General features: G+C 44.8%; 1 protein-coding gene across 1 annotated transcript in view; it reads right to left on the reverse strand.

The window, feature by feature from the left end:
- The window catches only part of cnbd1 (cyclic nucleotide binding domain containing 1), a gene marked incomplete at its 3' end in the record, with an annotated part of 166,757 nt that overhangs the window by 18,870 nt on the left and 126,849 nt on the right, over nt 1-21,038 (reverse strand). Inside the window, exons 5-7 of the mRNA XM_083631842.1 lie at nt 11,047-11,144; nt 5,766-5,900; nt 5,007-5,139 (exon numbers count right to left, since the gene is read on the reverse strand). Coding sequence (XP_083487968.1) covers nt 5,007-5,139; nt 5,766-5,900; nt 11,047-11,144 — 366 coding nt within the window. The remainder of the gene's footprint in view (nt 1-5,006; nt 5,140-5,765; nt 5,901-11,046; nt 11,145-21,038) is intronic.

Consider the following 21,038-nt stretch of genomic DNA (forward strand, 5'->3'; position numbering starts at 1 on the left):
AGCTCTGAGATCAGATTGCTCTTTTCAATCCCATACCAAGCAGGGATCAGTGTGTCAAACTGGCTCTGTTTGGGGGTTTGTATTTTGGGTTGAGCATCTTTGTCATCTCCCTATAGAAAATATATAGTGGGAATGAATGAAACAGAACTAGTGGTTAGAATGACAACATGCAACTTTGGACATTTTACTTTAGCTGGCATGTCAGACAAACTTAGTCACTGCTCGGGGACATTCGTTTACCTTCGCCTCGGTCATTTTACTCTTCCCTGCCTGGGTGAATGGAGGGGCTAGAGGCTCTAGCCTAGAGCTGCACAAGAAGTACTCGCTGCAGCCTCTGACCCAAAGCGACTACCAGCTCCTGAACCAGTCTGACTCTGAACGTCATCATCCTCTCAATTAAATGGATGGAAATGGAGTATTGGTGAAATCTGGCTTACACAATAGACAGGGTCTGGAGGAGTTTACTCTCCATATTAACAGATGACGCGCTAACGTTAGCCGCGCTGCTGTTAGCCGCGTTATCGTCACTCCGTAGCACATCAAAAACGTGACATTCCTCCAAAATTATTGCATGCTGTGTGGACAAATGTTTCTGCATATTGCTAGTATTTCCCCCCTTTGACGAAATAGAGGTTTTGCAAGCATTGCAAGTGGCACTGTGGTCATCGTTTTGCTTCTGCATAGAGCCATGGTGGCTGGAAACAAAACAAGGCTGCGTTGCGTGCGTGTCGCAGCGTGTGACGTCATCGCGCATGGAATCGATAGTGGAATCGTTCAGGACGTTGGCTAACGATTCCAAGGAATCGATCCACTGGGACCCGGTTCTCAACAAGAACCGGTTCTCGATTCCCATCCCTAGTGAGGACCGGCCAATATGTCCTCACTTTCCTAATGTCCTCAGGTATAAAGCTCAAATTGGTCCTCCTCACTAAGGGCGGGTTCACACCAGAAAGTCCGGGTCCTTGGTTCGGGCCAGAGAAGAGGATGATACATTGTTTTGTTTTTCAGCTGGTTCGGTTTGCGTTCACAAGGCCAAAATCCACTAGTCCTGCCCACACGAACCAAAGTCACGTGGGCAGAAATCTCGTTCTGTTATCCACCTTATTTTTGTGAGGCTCCGCTGTAAAATAATTCTGGGAGCAATATCCGGACTAGAACGTGAGCAGCTGTGTGTTTACGCTGGCTTGACGCTGCCTGGATACTACTCTGCACTGTATGAGCGAGAAGCGCCCGGCTAGCGGGGTAATCTGCACTGCAGCCCATGACTGCAGCGCGTGTCTCCTCGCATCACATTTCCTTGTTGAACTCCGACGTTAAAAGTTTGCTCGTTACAAAATAACACTAGTTTTGGGAATGTAGCCTAATAATGTTTTCTATCACATCCGCTAACCTGTTGCTCGTTGAACAAGTCGGCATTTATCAGCTCAGCTGCAACGTTTACAGTCGGGTACACAGATGTGTGTACCCGTGTGTTGTGTCAAGCTAGACGTAACGGGGGAAGAGGACAGCAGAAGGAAGCGGCACCCATGGTGCATCATGGCCGCCAAAAATAACCCTGCCACTAGTTATTTTTGTCTGTTTGTGATGTCGCTGGTAACGAGACGAGATAAGCTAGCTAACTGCTACAGCTAGCAAGCAGCTTTTTCTTCAGCGGGAGCTTCCAAAACAGGAAATAACCCAAAAAATCAACGTGCTTCCTCTGACTAGTCCGGGTGGGGTTCACACCAGAAATGGGCCGCTCCAGAGTTCGCTTGAGAGCGGACCGAGACCACCTCTCACAGGCGAACCAGAGCGCGGTTTTTAGTCCGCACCAGAGTTCGAGTAGGAGCGTTCACACCGACCCTATGGACCGTACTAAAGGGGAAAGGTCCGATAGACCGGACTAAACAAGGCTGGTGTGAACCCGCCCTAAGATAGCTATACAAGATTATGCCCACACACACAAAACACCAACACATCGTTTCCTCTTCCTTTATGAATCAAGGGCCTGGATTGTTGCATACAAATGAGAGGAAATGATTAAGACAGAGACAGCTTCATTTAGTGTGTGTGTGTGTGTGTCTGTGTGTGTGTGTGTGTGTGTGTGTGTGTGTGTGTGTGTGTGTGTGTGTGTGTGTGTGTGTGTGTGTGTGTGTGTGAGAGAGAGAGTGTGTGTGTGAGCGTGTGTGTGTGTGGGCTGAAATCATGTGCTTCCTGCTGTCAGTCACCTGTCGAGTGCAGACGCTGATAAGACACAATCAATCCGACTCTCCCTCCGCCGGCCTGGTTAGCTGTCTATCTCCTCGCTCTCCACTTTCTGTCTATCTGTCTCTCTATCTTCTCTCTCACCCTCTCTCTCTCACTATTCTCCCTCTATCTTTTCACAATCTCCACTCCACTACCCACTTTCTCCTATTCAATTAAATTTGCTTTATTGGCATGAATGTACCAAAGACAGTATTGCAATCAAGTACAGTAATAATACAACTCTGCTCAGTTAATAGTAGACACCAACTGATCCAATTAAAAGTCACTCACCGTCTTCACTATTCTAAGCATAAGTTGCACAAGATCTTCCCCTCTGTCTCACCACTGTGTGACAGGTGTCAGGTGTCAGAGGGCACTCTGTCTCATGACTTCTGGTTCTGCCCTTCATTGACCGGATTCTGGGCCAAAATTCCTGACTGGTACTCTAAGGCCTTCAGCCTGAGGCAGAACTCGCCATCTTTGGCTGCTCGGAGACCTTTCTGAACGTCCCTACAGCTGTGCAACAATCTCTGACACAGGGGACATTTGTCGCCAAGAAACTCATTCTGCAGGAATGGAAGTCCCCCTCTCCACCCTCTTTTCAGCTGTGTTGGCGGACATGATCTCTGTTGTACAGATGGAGAGACTCAGGTTCCTGAGGACCAACTCACTTAAGACATTTCTAACTATTTGGGACCTGTTTCTGGCCCGCTTTGACGAGGTTAGGGGCCACGGGTGATTCGCCCGGTTGGTCTCTCATGGACCTCCTTGTGTGGGATCCCATGCATACATTTTTTTTTACAAGCACATAAGCACCTTATGCAGCTGGTTGCACCACGTTGTTGTTGTTGTTGTGTCAATGTACAGTATATGTATGTTTTTTATTTGTTTTCCTGTATCTGAGTTTGTTTGTCTTTGTTGCAAAATAAAATATTTGAAAAAAGTATAGTAATAATAATAATAAAGTGAAATTTATACAAAAAGAAAAGGAATAATAGAAGAAAGCAATGAACATGTACTGTGTGTATGTGTGTGTGTGTGTGTGTGTGTGTGCTTTTGTGAAAGTGTATTGAAGCTGTTTGTGTGCGTGAGTGTGTGTGTGTGTGTGTGTGTGTGTGTGTGTGTGCATGTGTGTGTGTGTGTGTGTGTGTGTGTGTGTGTGCTTTTGTGAAAGTGTATTGAAGCTGTTTGTGTGTGTGTGTGTGTGTGTGTGTGTGTGTGTGTGTGTGTGTGTGTGTGTGTGTGTGTGTGTGTGTGTGCGCGCGCTCGCTCGCTCTTTTGAGGGAAAGCAAAAGGTTTCAAAGTCAAGTAAAGTAATGCTGTTCCATGTTATTTATTCGTGCAATTTTGTTGTTTCCTGTTTCATGTGGTTTGTTGTCTTTGAAAGAAACTTGGGTGCATGGGGGGGAGGGGTGTATTTTGTGTATGTATTAGTTGGTTTGACCCATTTTTAGTCTTTGACATGTCATGTTTTTGATCTCTACTGTAACTGGAAACACTTGTGCCAATAAAGGGCTGGTTAAAGGTGTGTGTGTGTGTGTGTGTGTGTGTGTGTGTGTGTCTCTATCTCTCTCTCTCTCTCTCTCTCTCTCTCTCTCTCCATACAGCCGTGAAACAGAGGCAGTAGAGTTCCATCAAGAGACCCGGCAGGGGCAAAAACACCCGTGATGGAGGGAAGATGAAAACCGACAAACCCCTAACTGCTTAGGTCTGTGCCCCCCTGTCGGCGTCGGCCAGGCACCAAAGAGAAAAAGAGTTGAAAGACTATCTAGAGAACAAGAGAAGAAGAGAGAGAGAGCAGTATGACAAGGCTTGGTTGCATCGGAGCACTTTGATATACTGCGGCACGTTGGCGCCATCGGAGCGGTGTAACGTCTTGGTTCCAGCAGCAGCTCCATATGTTCCTCCTCTGGCGCACAAACCGCAAAACACATGACTGATATTGATGGAGGCGGGGCACAGATGGATCTGATTTGTTTACACTGGAGGAGGGAGGGGAACTCATAGCTTTGATAATGTACTGCTTGCTGAGCAGCTATCCTTTGTAGGGGGAGTAGCATGTCAAATACACTGTTTGGGCTTTTGGTTATTGGCACACAGCCTTACACATAGTTACCTATGTGTTGCATCTGTGGGAGCTGTTTTTGAGAGCTGTGTGAACAGACATTTTGTGGGTTTGCGTAAAGAGAGTGATTTCATTGGGTTTGTGTGTGTGTTTGCATTTGTTGTAGGTGTTTAGTTTGGGGTTTTCGCCTTTAGTGAAAATGTTTTGTTCCGAGGCAAACATTTAAAGTCTGTATTGGAATTGCAACATTCCGGCCTCTCGTAGACCACCAGGATGCGTGTATACTTTTCCCCAACGGGGTTTAGATTAAACCGCGCCTCAAACTCATTTGATTGGTCGCCCCCCCCTCATACCCGCTGTCCCCCGCCACGCCTGACAATGAACTACCGCAAACAGCAGAGGTGACTCCGCTGCCCCCCGAACGTCTCTCTTTACAGCCAGGCAGGCCCCCGGTCAAAGAGAACTCCCTGAAGTTGTGTGTTTTCCCTGTTTTCCCCCATTTCTACTTCCCCTGGAGATGTGTGGCTGGGAGAACTAGGAGCGGGCAGCGCTGCATAACGAAGCACTACCAGTTGGAAAAGTTGTTGAAAGCGGTTCTTGTGGCTACAGAGGAGAGGTAATCATATTTGAGATATATTTTACAAGTTCGTCCTTTACTCTACTGTCGGTAGTGTCCATAAACCAAACGTTACCCTGGGTGTTGTGCCATTCTTACCACAGTTGGCGGGGAAGTGTCTAATGCTGAGCAGGTTAGACAGGGTCTGGATGGAGAGTGCTGGCCACTGGCTGTAGAAGTGACAACTCTTGATCAGGCCTTGCTTCAGGGCACGTGTCCTAGCTTGCTTCTCCTGAGGAAGACAGAGAGAACGACAGAATAACTGGAGACTAACAGCTAGACTTTAAATAGTATCCAGGGAACCCCAGGCGCCCTTCAGTGGGTTCCAGGGGTCCCCAGGAAAAGGGGAATCATTTATTTCCGCTCTAACTTGATCCTTGTGTCAATTCAGTCCTTGACGTGAAAGGTTTTGTGAACAACTGAGTGAGATTGTTTGGCTTATTGCGTTGCTTGTTTTATACAAGTTGTTTGGGTCAAAGCAATGGTGAAGGCTGAGGGCTGCTGGTAGAGTAAGCTAGGTGGGAGGTTAGGCTGTAGAATAATTAGATTGTTTGCCTTGCTCAAATCTACTCTTGTCTAGTGTCTACACTTTTTCATGCGCTCTTTCTTTCTCTCTCTCCACTCCTGCCATGCTTGTTTAAGTTGTTAAGTTTAAGTTGTTCAATTTCTGTTTGTTTATTGTGTTTAGTTAGATCTAGCTAGACTATTTTCTCTGAAGCCCTTTGAGACTTGCCTGTGAATTATATTATAAATAAACTTAACTTGAAACTTGAATTAACATATTGCGCACTGAAGCAGAAAAGCTTCCTGACAGATTGCGACTGTTTGGACTCTGCTGACACCTGGGCACAGTCGGACCTGTTTCAGCCTGGTGTATCCGCTGTGAGGGATCTTGAGGATTTCTGATGGTTCGCTGGTCAGGACACAGTGGACCATCCCCATGACGGCTTCGCCGGGCGCCTCCAAGGAGCCGAAACCTCCCCCGACACCGAGCTGTTGAACGGGAAGAAGCAGTCAGCTGCCAGACAGAACAATTACACAATAGAGTCAGAGTGTGATCCCTATTTCATTTCTAGAAACAGACACTTATGCCTCGTCTCCGATCGCCTTTTTTTGGTTTTCCACTGAAGCGAGTCGAGGTTCCTAGCGGGCTGAGCGGAGCTGAGGCGCTACAAAAATGTGCCGTAAAAACCCTGCCGAGTACTTTTTTAACTATCTAATTACACACACACACACACACACACACACACACACACACACACCTAGACACACACACACACACACACACACACACACACACACACACAAAAAACATTTGACTACATACTATAAGACAGGACATCAGGACATGGCGTGACTGACATTGGTGAGGTGAGCAACAAATCAAGGAATCAAGAAATTAACAGATAAAACACTGCAGACTTCTGCAGACGGCCATTTTCACTTGTTTCTGTGCTCCTCCAACATGAGCCTCAGGAAATAGCCAATCTTCTCACTGATGGTCCAATTTGCTGATGTAGGTCATATAGAGGCCAGAGATGCACACAAGTCATTTTTTGCCAGTCCAAGTCAACTCTCAAGTCTTTGAGCTGGAGTCAAGTCTTAAGTAGTCCAAGTCAAGTCTGAAGTCTCTTATGGATGAGTGTTCTATAATCTGCTGGATGCCAACTGGTCTGCTTAGAACAGTGCATAGTTCAAACTAAGGAATTCAAAGCACATACTATATTGACAGGTCTGCTCAAGGTTTCTTCACCGTTAAAGGGGTCTTTCCTTACTGCCATCGCCAAGTGCTGCTCTTGTTGGGAAACTTTTTAAATTGCCACATGACCTGCAGTAAAATCACCAGCGCATGTGAGAATTGTTTCAATTGTTGGGTCTAAAATAAAGAGCCTGGTGTTCTCCCTATTTGTAAAGTGCCTTGAGATAACTCTTGTTATGATTTGGTGGTATATAAATATAAAATTGATTGATTGAATTGATTGTATTATCCTCACTCTTTTAGCATACAGTTGTTGTGCTCGCAGGAGCTGGTTTGGTTATGAAATATGATTATTAATAATTATGAATTATTAATATTCATAAATTTATTAGATTTGACAGAAAATATTGTATTCTCTGTAAGATTCGGGGCACCACTGTAGTTAAGGCTACAGACCTGTCTAAAAGTCAAGTTATGACTTGTTTAGACACCAAACCAAATTGTCATATCAGTCTCATAATGATATAGTGTACATTGTACAGTTAATTGAAGGTCAAAGTTCGTAAGCTTCTGTCACAGATTTCCACAGATAACATACCTCATGAATAACCACCAAGATTCATAGCATTATGTAATAAAAAGATTTAATAAATCACAATATCAATTGACATTAACATAATGATTAAAATATCAGTTCATCACATTTACTTTTATGACTAATACTCTACCACATCTATAGCTAATACCTAATGTGAATAAACATCATCAATTGTGTGTGTGTGTGTGTGTTTATGTGTGTGTGTGTGTGTGTGTGTGTGTGTGTGTGTGTGTGTGCCTTAGGGGAAGAGAAGGAGGGAGAGAGGGAGGAGTGGCTCGTTCTGGCTGTCTCTGTGATGTAATCACAGGACTGGCTGAGAGGCGGGCTGATCGTGTGTAGACCGCCTCCTTTTCAAAATGGCGGTTTTGCCAAAGTTGAGGAAGGATTGACTCGGTCAGACAGAGGTGGCTGGGGGGCGGTCTGGAACCGCCTCCTTTCCAAAATGGCGGTTCTGCCGAATTTAGGAAGGGATCACTCTGCCTGCCTAGCCTGGGTCACTCTGTGTGAGTGACTAATCAAACTCTCTAATTCAGCTTAACTGTATTTTTGCGGGCGGACATTCTGAACATCCCTAGACCGTTCCAAGCTTAGCCCTCCCGGTTGAACGGGCTCAGCTGGGAGGCCGAGAGAGTGGGGGAGGGAGAGAGGGAGAGGGAGAGAGGAGAGTGGCCCAAATGTGGCCGCTAAGTTCTTGCTGAACTTAGCGCTCACCTTCAGGCGTCTAGATCATTCAACAGTGTGCAAACATGGTACATCAACATACAGGATACTGTAATCAACACATATGATAATGCATTTTAACCCTAACTGCCCAAAACCATTAAACCATGAATGAACTCTCACGTGTGTTCCACACTGTGGAGCGGGATCCTGTTGGTTGGGGAGAGTTGTCCTACGCGCAGTAGGGAGGATGGCTTTGGGTTGTGGGAGCGATGGCCTGCAGCGCGGTTCACCCTGGCCTGGAAAAGCGGGCAGCGGACGTCTGCTGGGGGTGCAGATGATGCCTGGGGGTTGACGTGCAGTCTCTCTGCTCATTGAGTCGAGGGTCGTGCTGTGCTCTGTGGTCCTCCTTTGTGGCTGGTTGCAAGCCGCGGGCTGTCTTGGGCGTCTTTCGTCTGCAGCAGTTGGTTGGATCTGCTGCGGTGTGTCTTTTCTTCAGCCGTTGGTTAGGCGGTCTTGCCTGGAAGCTTGATCAACAGCTGGCGTTGTGCCAGGCGGTGGCACGTCTGGAAGCTTGATCTACAGCCGGCGTTGTGCCAGGCTGTGGCAAGTCTGGAAGCGTAAGGAGGTTTTTCCCTGCGACTTATAACGCTAAACCGACTTAAATTAAACTGAGATTAAGTATAACTATCTCAGTGTAAGCATGCTATGTCTCGTGGGACTTACGGCGGCCTTTGGTAGGCGTTTTCTGAGTGAGGCCTGGTTCCTTCTGAGGCCCTGGTCAGGCCTTTGTTGCAGGCCGCAGGGGGTGCAGCGAGCGGGGGAGGGGAGCTGGCTTCCTGGCTCCTCCAGACCCTGCGCACGAAAGCTTAGTTGAGACTCCTAGTTAAAACTGTTTTCAACCAGTTTTGTTACTGATCCCATATTAAAATGAGCATGCATGGTGGGCCAATCACATCGTTCGGTGAGTTGGGCTATGCCCAGCCCACTTGTGTTATTTGAGTGGGCTCAACCCATTCTGTAAGTTCAACTGAAAGGTCTCTCTGTTCCTTTCGGTTGTGGGGCACTTGGTCTTTGAAGCTCCGTGAGGTGTTAACGTCCTGGGGGTTGAGGGATAAGAAACAATGGCAACTTCTTTGAGGCTTGGCCCCCAGCTGTGCTGGTATCTGTCGGGTGTGACCCAGCCAACCAAATGGTACAGTGTTTGGAGGGTGGGGGGAGGATCCCCCTCACTGTCTCTACAATACACTCAAATGTCTTACATTCAAATATATCAGTAATACAGTACAGTCCATAATGTGTCGATCACAACACAGTATCAGCATTGATTAGTTGAAATGATTATTAGTAGACCTTTCCTTAATGTTAATACACACACACACACACACACACACACACACACACACACACACACACACACACACACACACACACACACACACACACACACACACAGACACACAAAAGATTGTTCACAAGTCCCAAATCTCAAGTCCAAGTCAAGTCTCAAGTCTTTGAGGACAAGTCTCAAGTCAAGTCTAAAGTCACTATGTGTGTGACTTAAGTGCGACTCAGGTCCGAGTCTCAAGTCCCCATCTCGAGCCATCAGTATTTCATAAGCAGTTCAAAGTAGGGGCTATTCACGAGTTTCCTGGTGAGACCGTGGGCGCTTCCATGACACCCTCCCTCCCTGTTTCCAGCTGCTGCCTGTTTCCGCCCAGGACAGTTCATAGCGAAAGAGACTGAAAATAATCATAATAATTGTTGTGACTTTGTACCTACCTGTGTCTTGTAACGGAGCCCCCCAGCACAATAATTTCACATGTGCATAATTGTACAACGGAGTGACAATATCTTGAATCTTTAAAGAGAGAGACCGCTAAAGCTACGTTCAATGACCAAATAATAAGAGTTCCGGTTTGGACGTTTAGCCTTCAAAACAAAAGCAGCCGCTATGCAACCACATACTATTTTTAGCAATTTCGGCTAAAATAAGCCCGTACAGTACGAGTTAATTGACATTCACCTCGTTTTTGTAAAATATCGCCGCTATGCAACCACACAACGTTACTATTTTTAGCCATTTCGGATCAAATAAGCCAAACGTTCCCACTCTTTGACAGCGGCACGCACATCCTTGCTAGTGAAATCTTTTTAAACAGGAAGTCGACAACCGGCAACCGCTGAGAACCATGGGAAACGTAAGTCCAGGAATAAGGTGAATAATCATACATGTATGGACTAGGGATGGGCATCGAATTTCGAATTTTCGAATAATCGTTGTTATTATCAAGGTCGACTTTTATTATTGAAATTCGAAATTCGAATTTTTTTTTTTTTTTTTTTTAGTGAAATGTTGCATTGTCTCCCCTGATTCTAAGTCTACGGCTTTATTAATTAATATAAAAAGCTTCTGCTGTGGATTTTTAGCTCAAACAAGCATTGCACCACTGAAGTAAAGAACATGTTACATGACATTGACATTTTCGAAAATAAAAAACAGTTTTGACAATCATGAGTGGTTCATTAAATATTTAGTAGGCTCAGGTCTGAGTGCCAAAGGGGTGCCAAAGTCACCCCCTCTCCCTCTTCATGGGATTTCATCCGCCATTCATTTTTCCATAAACCTTGCTTAAAATGCTTATAAAAATTGTTTTACTTGCTCAAACCAAGCGATTTGACTATACTTAGAATCAGGGGAGACAATGCAACATTTCACTAAAAAAAAAAAAAAATCGAAAAAAAAAAAAAAAAAATACATTTTTTATTTTTTTTACATTTTTATTTTTATTTTCGAATTTCGAATTAAATTCGAATTTGGCCAGCGAATTTCGAATAGTGTTTTTGCTAGAAATGCCCATCCCTAGTATGGACAAGTAAGGTCCATATGAAAGGGAGCCTCTGAGGCCATCTCCTTGCTATGACTATTTACACAGTTTCACAGCATGGCAATTTCATGTGGTGTTGCCACGTTGCTATGACGACCAGTTGTGGGATGTTGAGGTACGGTACTACTGTATTTGTGCTCGAAAACCAACAGGTATTTCCAAAAGAGAGTAGACGCGAGTAGAGCCGAGGAAATACGATGCAGTACCATGCGGTCGAAATGAGCCAGTATTGTAGGAAGGAGCCTTGACTCATCCATTCAACATGATTAATAGCCAACTAAACTATAGACTCACCACTGGGCCTTTTGGGTTGATGTCTTCCTCTAGTGAGTCTGGATTGTAGGGCCGCACAGAACCTTTCAGAACCACATAAAATCCAGAATCGGCAAATACTGGAGAGAGATGTGGTGGGAGAGAGAGAAAGAGAGAGAGAGTCAGGATGATATTGTTACCTAAGAAGAGAAAAGTAGAGTGCACACATCTACTTATGCAGGTGCCGGACAATGTGAGAGCAAGAAAACTCGTTGGCCTCAACAGAACTATAAAAATAAAATAAGGTCTGCACACTGGAATTAGGATGCTCCCGGTCACTTTATTAACGTTTCGTTCAAACAGAACTTCATCAGAATGGAAGCAGGAAGTGGGAGGGACACTCTTATACATTACATGGTTCAATCCAATTGGTGGAGAGAAAACACAGGCAGGTCAAAACACTGAAGGCAATCAAGGATCATAATCAAGACCAATAAACATGAGTCTATGAAACAAAAGTACAGAGTGTAAACTTCACAGCAAAAAAAAAAATGCAATCCCAAAACATACATACGGTATGTATAATTGAGTACATCAATGTAAGAATACTATACATATATACATATAAACGTACACATACATAACAGAGAGAGAGGGGAAGAAAGAAATAAGCCCTCTAGAAAAAGTACAAATTTAAAAGCTGGTGGTGTGTCTCCAAAAATATAGGTCATTCCCCACAAGAGGGGCTTACTTCCTGCTTCCATTCTGATGAAGTTCTTTTTGAACGAAATGTTAATAAAGTGACTGGGAGCCCAGTGTGCAGACCTTATTTTATTTTGATATTGTTAACTACCCATATCTAAAGCATTAATCATTTCAAGTTTGATTTAAGCTCTTCCATATATCCTATTTCCTTTGCTATTCTTCTCAGGGCAATTAATGAAGCAGCCATCACAAGATAAACATCGACACCATCCCGCATCAAGCTGTGTCTCTCAGCGAAAAATAATTATGTTGAGTCTATATCTCAGAGGAGACACACACACGCACACAAAGCCCCTATAATTTTTCTGATATTGCATATTACTTTTGCCATCGCTGATTTCATGAAACAGCTGTCTTTTTTATGGTAAATGGACTGCATTTATATGGCGCTTTTCTAGTCTACCGAGCACTCAAAGGGTGCTGGAACCACCATCGGGAGCAATTTGGGGCTCAGTATCTTGCCCAAGGACACTTGGACATGCAGACTGGAGGAGTCAGGGTTCAAACCACCGACCTTTTGATTAGTAAATAAACAGCTCTACCTCCTGAGCCACAGCCGCCACACACACGCGCACGCGCAAGCGCACACACACACACACACAAAAAGCCACTATCACTTTTCTGATATTGCAGATTACTTTTGCCATCGCTGATTTCATAAAACAGCCATCTTTCACAAACTGCATAACATATCCAGTATTGACATTTGCTCTCGACATATTCAGTAATTTTTCTCTGATTACAAAAACATTTTTTTTTGCCTTAAATTGCGTCACCGTCAGACTTTTCACCCTGTCTTTTAGCGACTACAATATAGACGGTTTTCACCAGAGCGCAACCCCACAGCACTTCCTTTTTCTCAGCATTCGGCAAACTGCAGAAATATTCACTCGACATCGTTACTTTTGTTTTCGCTGCTCAGCTGTATAGACGGTTTTCACGGAATGGTCAGTCCTGCACTTGAATGTTTTTTTTTTCTTTTATGTCCATAGCAAACACTGCAACAGGAAGTGAGCGGGGGTTCAATTTAGAATGTTTTTGTTGTCAAGTTAAAACCGTCTATACAGGTGATTATCAAGTCTGAGAAAGGGACAGGCAATTCAATATACAGGTGATTATCAAGTCTGAGAAAGGGACAGGCAATTCTGTGAATGTGTGAATTAGAGGATGACTCATCTCAAGGCGAGCAGCGGCAGACAATGCCGCCAAGATGACAAATGAAAATCCATTCAGCATTGTCTGCTCTGCTTTTATCGCAGTCTGTGATGATGACAAATTGATTAATAAATGGAGTCTAGTTTTCAACAATGGCTTCAATGGTCAATCTAATACAAGTACCGTAAATTCCGGACTATAAGACGCACCGGTCTATAAGCCGCGGGACCAAAATTGACTATTTTTTTCTTCTATAAGCCGCACCGGTCTATAAGCCGCGGGTGTTTTGATGTTTAATTACCATATGAAAGGGTTCGTGCACAGAGAGGAATGTCGGGAAAGAGATGGCTGTTTGGGGAAGCTCCCATTTATTAACATTTCAACAAAACAAAACAAAAGTCAGGTCACTAATCCCCAGACAAAATCACACAACAATAGGCTATATGTGCAGCAAACCTGTAACCAGAGAAGTCAAGTCACTAATCCTCGTCTTCCTCTTCTTCCTGCGTACTGAAACCACCAAAGTCCTCATCTTCAGTGTCGGAAACGAACAGGTTCAGGGTGGCTTCGTCAACCACTCTCCTCTCTCCTTCATTGTCACTCAAAACCAACGAACTCCTCTTCATCACTGTCGGCATCGAACAGCCTCTGAAGCCTCTGACGGCCCTCAGCGCCAGCTGTGGCGGCGTCATCCTCTTCATCCCGCAGCAGTCCAGCGTTTTGGAACCCGTTGGTGATTGTGGATGTTTTCACACTCCTATAATATTCCGTGATCTTCCTTTGTGTGAATTCGCCGAAGTTTGTGATTTTCTCCTGGTAGTCGGGAGGGAGTTGTTCAGTAGTTCTCCCCCGGACGGACAGTCCCTTTCGTCTCATGAATCGGAAGCACCAAGATGGCCCACCTCTGAAATGTTCAATTTTCATCTCGGTGGCGACTGTTTTGGCCTTCAGTCGGATCTGCACCGTGGAAACGCCTCGGCCGTCTGCTCTTTGGGTCAACACCCAGTCTTCAAGGGAATCTTCTAGTTCCGGCCATCTGCTTTTGTGGCCTCTGAAGGACTTTTTGGTCTTCTTACACTGAGACAGTTCCTCCTGCTGCTTCTTCCAACGTCTCACCATCGACTCATCGATGCTCAGGGTACGCGCTGCTGCTCTGTTTCCCTCTTTTAGTGCGAGTTCGACTGCTTTCAGCTTGAAAGCTGCGTCGTGTGAATTTCTGCGTACCTTCCCCATGGTAAGTGAGAGTGTTGCTTCTACTGCTCGTCTTGTTGTGAATATTCCTTGATCTTCCTTTGTGTGAATTCGCCGAAGTTTGTGATTTTCTCCTGGTAGTCGGGGGAGGGAGTTGTTTTGCTTACCGTAATTACCATATGTAAGTGGTCACGCACAGAGGGGATTGTCGGGAAAGAGATGGCTGTTTGAGGAAGCTCCCATTTACCGTATTACCGTAACATTTCAACAAAACAACATAACACAACACCACCGTTGTTTATTTTTACAGTGCACACAGTGTCCGCGGTGTGGTGAAAAGAGGGCAAGAGAGGAAATTAAAACAGAAGTGGATTTATAGTTAGAAAGAGTGCTAAAAAAGAGAGATTTTATTTGTATTTTTTTTTTTTTTCTGAAAAAATCCATAGATAAGACGCACCGTTATATAAGCCGCAGGGGCCAAAAAACGGGAAAAAAGCCGCGGCTTATAGTCCGGAATTTACGGTATTTTCATATGCAGCAGGTCTTTTTTTCTTTCAACATATCTGAGCAGGACACTGTTTTCATCACAGTTGAATACTATTCATCAAAAATGAACAATGATAAAGATTTTTTTGGGGAGGTTCAAATCCATCTGACTGAAGGTGTTCACGTCGCTCCGCATCAGCAGGCCATGTGAGGGCTGTTGTGTAGATTTGACCAGCTCTATTCATCAAATCTCCTTTGACTGAACATTGCTTCTAAGGTGGCTGGCTGTATTGACTGAACATTGCTTCTAAGGTGGCTGGCTGTATTGCCTGAACATTGCTTCTAAGGTACCTGGCTGTATTGGGTCCCTTAACTCAAATGTGCACTCCAACCTGAGAAATCTTGGTGTTATCTTCGATCAGGCTATGCACCTTGACAAACACATCTAGTCCTTGTCCCGTACATGTTTTTTCCATCTTAGAAACATTGCAAAGCTCAGTCTGTTGTCAGAATCAGAATCACTTTTATTGCCACAGTATGCAAGATTACATGAGGAATTTGTCTTAAGTGTCATTATGCAGTCATGTAAATATTCAGATAAAGAAATAGGAAAAACAACAAAAAGAAAACATTGCAAGTGCAGTCCAATACAATATATACATGAGTGGAGGAGTGTTCAGTAGGTTGTATCCCACTCTGAGTTTGAAATGATTATACAGTACATGCCTTTGTTTCATCACCTGGACTATTATAATTCTCTTTTTACTTGCCTCAGCAAATCATCTCCGGAACGCCTCCAACTGGTCCAGAATGCTGCTGCCAGATTGTTGGCCAGGTAAAGTAGGAGAAGTCATATTGCTCCTGTCTTGGCCTCCTTGCACTGGCTTCCTGTTCACTTCAGGATCCAGTTCAAGGTTCTTGTGATTACGTATAGAGCCCTGCATGGTCAGGCACCTGCATATGTGTGTGACCTGCTCCACTCACATGTTCCCAGCAGGTCACTGAGGTTTGCAGACCAGAGCCTATTGGTTGTTCCCCGCACCAGGCTCAAAACCAAAGGTGACGGAGCCTTTGAGTCTGTCGCGCCTATATTGTGGAATGCTCTTCCTCAGGACTTGAGAGCTGCAGCCTCTGTGGATTTTTGTTAAAGCAGCTAAAAACACTTGTGTTTAGACAGGTGTTTGTCTAGCCTTTTTGTGTTGAATGAATCTCTGTAACTCTGACTGTAGTCCTGTCTTTTGTATTTTACTGTTACTTGTCTTGCATTGATTTTTTTGTATGCATTTTAAACTGTAAAGCACTTTGTGAGTCCTCTCTGTGAGAAGTGCTACACAAATTACAAATAAATTGTACTTACTCATCACAGCCTAGTCTCTACCAATATATCACAAATAAACTATTCAGTGTTCTGTCCCTAAATCAACTCTTTTTCCATTAACAGTGCTAAAAACATGTTTGGCTAAAGCGGCCATGCCTCCTGCTGATATGCAACTGTTTAAACGAATGCATTATTCATTATTCAGCATTTGGGTATCTGGGTAGTTCAACACAGTAGGCACGGTCGCAGGTTCGAGCCCCTGTGTTATCCCCGGCTTGGTCAGGCATCCATACAGGCACAATTGGCCGTGTCTGCGAGTGGGAAGCCAGATTAAGGGTATGTGTTCTGGTCGCTGCACAAGCGCCTCCTCTGGTCGGTCGGCCGGGGCACCTGTTCGGGAATAGCGTGATCCTCCCACGCACTACATCCTGCCGGTGGAACTCCTCACTGTCAGGTGAAAAGAAGCGGCTGGCGACTGCACACCTTTGTCCGATATCATATTGGCAAATAAGTAGAGATGCACCGATTGCCATTTTCTTGGCCAGTTCCGATTTCCGATTTTTGAATAGTCTGACTTGCCGATACCGATTTTGGCCGATTCCGATTTTCTTTCTAAGAACAATAATTGACGGGTTATTTTTTGACGTTTTTTTTGTTTTTTTACTTTGCTTTAATAGAAAATTAAGATTCATGTCACATTTCTTATCATTTGCATGAGGTAGGACGATCTCACTCAAAAACATCTAAAAATAAAAGTGTTCCAGGTTACTGGACAGAGCTTTTCTTTTTTGTGTAAATACAATGAATACAAAACAATTAATTCCAGTATATCCCACAGCTATCATGCATTTACTTTTCCAAAAGAAAAAAGGTGTAACAGAACAGGGGCTCCAGATGGAAAGTAGCCTATGGCTAAATCTGTTACAAAGCATCTCTTCCCCTATGGGGTTTAATGTTTTTTTTGTATATGTCCCTGCCAAATAAACGAATAAAATAAAATAAATAAACATCAAAATGTTATCCATGGACAAGGAGTTTATAGCCTATAGGTCTGGAGCCCAGACCTTCGAAGCCATGCCCACTCTACAGTTGTGGATTTGGCTGTTCTTGAGTAGATGAGGAAATGAGTTTGAGTTGACTCAGTTTGAATATCAGAGTTTACACACAGAGTCAGTTTTTTTTAATCCGCCATCCGAAAAAAAAATCATCACGCACAGTAAACCTTGCACACTGGTCCGATGCGTTTTATTATTATGTTCGTCGTTCTATTCGCAATACGAAACAAATAGTCCTCTCCTGTATCCACGTTACAACGTGACTGACAGATAGCAGCAGCAGCTGATTTGCAGCAGGCAGCGGTGATGTGGATTGCAGCTGGTCGGGGAATGTAACCTGGACACAGGGCTCGATAGTAGCCTACCTTCACTTCGCCAAGCCGACTGTGTTGCACTGTGGCCGGGGAGAGAGAGGGGCCGGTGAGGTGAAGTGAGCCGCTCAGACTGGAGTGGACTCCAGCCGAGCGGGACTCGGCAACGTACCCTGCCCCTCCGTGGCTTATTTTCAACTTGCATGTGTGACATAGCCCTTTTCCCACATGCGCTTTGTACCGCAAAATGACCGGAACGTGGTCTAATGCCTGCATGTGGGAAAGGCGCCGTGCCGGTATAAGCGCGACCCCGTCGTCGCGGCCATTTCACCAGTTTTGAGCCAGTCAGAAGAGCGGTATGCCGCGATAGGCAGACAGGTGAGAAAGGGTCCAGTCATTTTCCACGACACCGGTCCTTCTCTCATCATGGGCGAGGTGTACACACGTTGCTTAACGTTCACTTCCAGCTTGCGTCATCTAATCATTCGCGCACATCAAAGCAAACTACTTCCACATTTCGCTTCGTGCATTTCGTCGCTGTGCAATGAAAGCCACTTATCTCCAAATCGCCAACTTTTCAGGAAATGAAAAAAAACCCGTGCTCTTAAAATACTGAACACCACGTTGTCATATTTGACACATGTCTTCATTGTAGACAGTTTATCGCTGAATGTATCATTACATTATTAATATCTTACCTGAATAAGCTCAAATGCTGTTACAGGATTATCACACCATGTCTGGAGCACTTTCTGCTGGCCAGACAGCAGAAGAGCGCGAGCACGAGCCGCTGTGCTCCAGGCAGCGGGGACGCGCGGGCGGAGCTCTTCACTCTGCCAAGCCGGGGAGAGTGGCTCTGTCATGGGTTGAGCAGTCCCGGAGTAACGTGACATTATTCTTGTCAGAAACAACTTCGATTTGCATACTTTAAATGAGTTTGCAGCCCAAGGACAACCCAAAAACACCTTATTGATCTAAACCCGACCCCCCAAATAAGCTCCCCCCTCCCCCCGCCCCCCAACATACAGGAAATTTCGCTCCTAGATTCTCATATGCCAGCGCTGAGGTGTGAAGGGAAATTCCGGGAAATGTCCGATATTGACTTACAGGTAATTTTCAGGTACGCATGTGGGAAAACGGCTAAAATGTAACATTTCCACAATGAGGAGGACATGCTGGCGTGTGTTTCCTTTTGGCTGCTTGGGGTGCGCGCACGTCACGTGAACGCGTGCAGCTGCAGGTACAGTAATTGACCAAACAAAAAGAGGGGAAAGCCGACCGGCGCACAGAATCGGCTATGTGGACTGACCGGAGCCGGTCACGTGAAAATCGGCCATTTCCGGGTCCGGTGCCGATCGATCGGTGCATTCCTACAAATAAGATAAGATAATAATTCAAGAGCATGCAATAAATAGTTGTAGTGAACAATGTGGCAGTTGAGAGGTGTATTAAGATGCAATGACCTCAGCATTGGAAGAGAAGGAGAAAGAGAAGACTGTAAGTTTGCGGTCTTTCCATTTGACTACTATACTCAATATGAATCATTCAGTTTGAATAATGGATCCATGTGGCTGTCATTAATTATGGGCTAAATGTGTTGCTGATTTAGCCTAGTGGTTCCCAAAGACCCATAGCCCATAATTTAATCACCAAATGTAATCATAGTTTATAGAACAATGACTCCCCGATGGAGGAATGACCTTCCCACCTCAGCCATTGCAGAAAAGTCACTCCCTTTGTGCCGGTGTGCTCTAAAAACACACGTCTCCAAGAAATACTATAATCCTTCTTCGGCAACCCTAAACCACACCCCCCTCTTCCCTACAGTACCTTCATTGACCTTATTTAAAATATGGAACATTTCTGCCTGGCTCTTTATCCGAGTCCTCTATACAGTGGTTCCCAACCTGAGGTCCGGCGAACACAAGGGGTCCTTGAAGGGGTTCCGGAGGGTCCCCAGCAAATTGTTAAACTCTCATGAGAATTGTTAATTCTCTCATGTCACTCCCCTCTTCCGGGACCTTCACTGGCTTCCCATCTCGGCACGCATCAAATTCAAGACACTGGTACTGGCCTACAGGGCAGTACACCAGACAGCTCCTCTGTACCTACAATCTATGGTCAGGTTCCAAACCTCTCACCGCTCCCTCTGCTCCTCCACCAGTGCAGGACGCCTCGCCCCTCTCATGCATGTTCTCCTCTCCTCTCCCTCGCTCCCTGCCTCCTCCTCCCTCTTGAACATCATACCCCACTGAGGAAGCGAACAAAAGCACGTTCCTCTCCTTCGATAGATGACACATGCCAATATTTAAGGAGAGAAACAAAGTGAAAGTAACTGCCTCTCAGACAAAAGAGGAATCAGACTACAGAAAGTTGTGCAATTATGCACTTACTATGAATTGTAGGAAAAAGGCCTTATTTTATGAAAATGCTTTTAGTACATGTAAATATGGAAAGAAAAAAAACAGCAGACATTGCAGGTCAGATGCAGATATTCCCCCCAGAAGAAAATCAATTATCTAAGATTGAAAGTTAAATCTACAGCATCACTATTACAAAATTGATAAAAACAAATCTTGCTCATTTACTCCAACACCAGTGACAACAAATTAAGTTGTTAAGCTCCTACAATCACTGACTAATGGAAATCTGCTGGCTATGCTCTGCTCAGACATGCTCCTTCCCAGACTGCTTGCCGCTTACATATTTGTTCGATTGGTCACTAGAAGCAGGGCATTTTCCAAAGGTATGGAAGCAAGCCAAAGTGTTTCCAATACCTAAAGATAACAAAAAGCCAATTACCACAACAGTCGACCTATCAGTGTTTTACCAGCTCTGAGGAAAATTATAGAAAGCATAGTGAGTAGTCAAATATGGGACTATATGGAGAGCAACAACCTTATCTCTCCAAACCAACATGCTTATCGGAAAGACCACTCTACTGCCAGTGCTTTAACCCATTGATACCTGATGCAGCATTTGCGTGTATATCCCTCATTTGTGTGTGTATCCCTTTAAGACCGCGGACCGCGTGACGCAGTTCGCGGTCTTAAAGGGATACACACACAAATGCTGCATCAGGTATCAATGGGTTAATAGATGAGTGATAATTGGCTTGATCATGCTGACAAAGGTAAAGCTCTTGGTTTTTTATTTTTAGACTTTAGTGCAGCATTCAACCTAGTAGGTCACGAGATATTATTAATGAAACTCTCTCAATATGATTTCGATCAGAAAGCCACCAAGTGGATGAGATCCTATATCTGTCTGAGAGAACACAGACAGTCTATACTAATGATGCATTTTCTCCACCTTTTCTGCTTCAATGTGGAGTGCCTCAGGGCAGCTGTTTGGGTCCACTGCTGTATATATTATAAATCAGTGATATTGTAGGGAATGACAGATGCTGAGATAAAGTTGATCCAGCATGTCGCTGGCATCATTTATTGTCGGTCCCTATCTAAGTACAAACCAAACAGACAGCATTGCAGGCTAGCTAACAGAGTGTGGCTAGGCTAGCTGGTAGCTGCAGAATGTGGTCGGTCTGTTTGCCTCCAGTGAGGAGAAGGTGCAGACGCTTGGCCAGCTGGGCCAAGCTGTGGCAATTTATAGTCCAACCGGTCATGTGACTCCAGTCACGTGACTCACCTGCTCTAAGCACTTGAGGTTTATGTCCCCAGTCTGCTAGAGTCTGCTAGCAGACCGGTCACCACAATATAACTCATGGGGCCCTATCTTCGGACAGGCGATATC

Source organism: Poromitra crassiceps, assembly GCF_964638095.1.
Source record: "Poromitra crassiceps genome assembly, chromosome: 2".
NCBI classification, from domain to species: Eukaryota; Metazoa; Chordata; class Actinopteri; order Beryciformes; family Melamphaidae; genus Poromitra; species Poromitra crassiceps.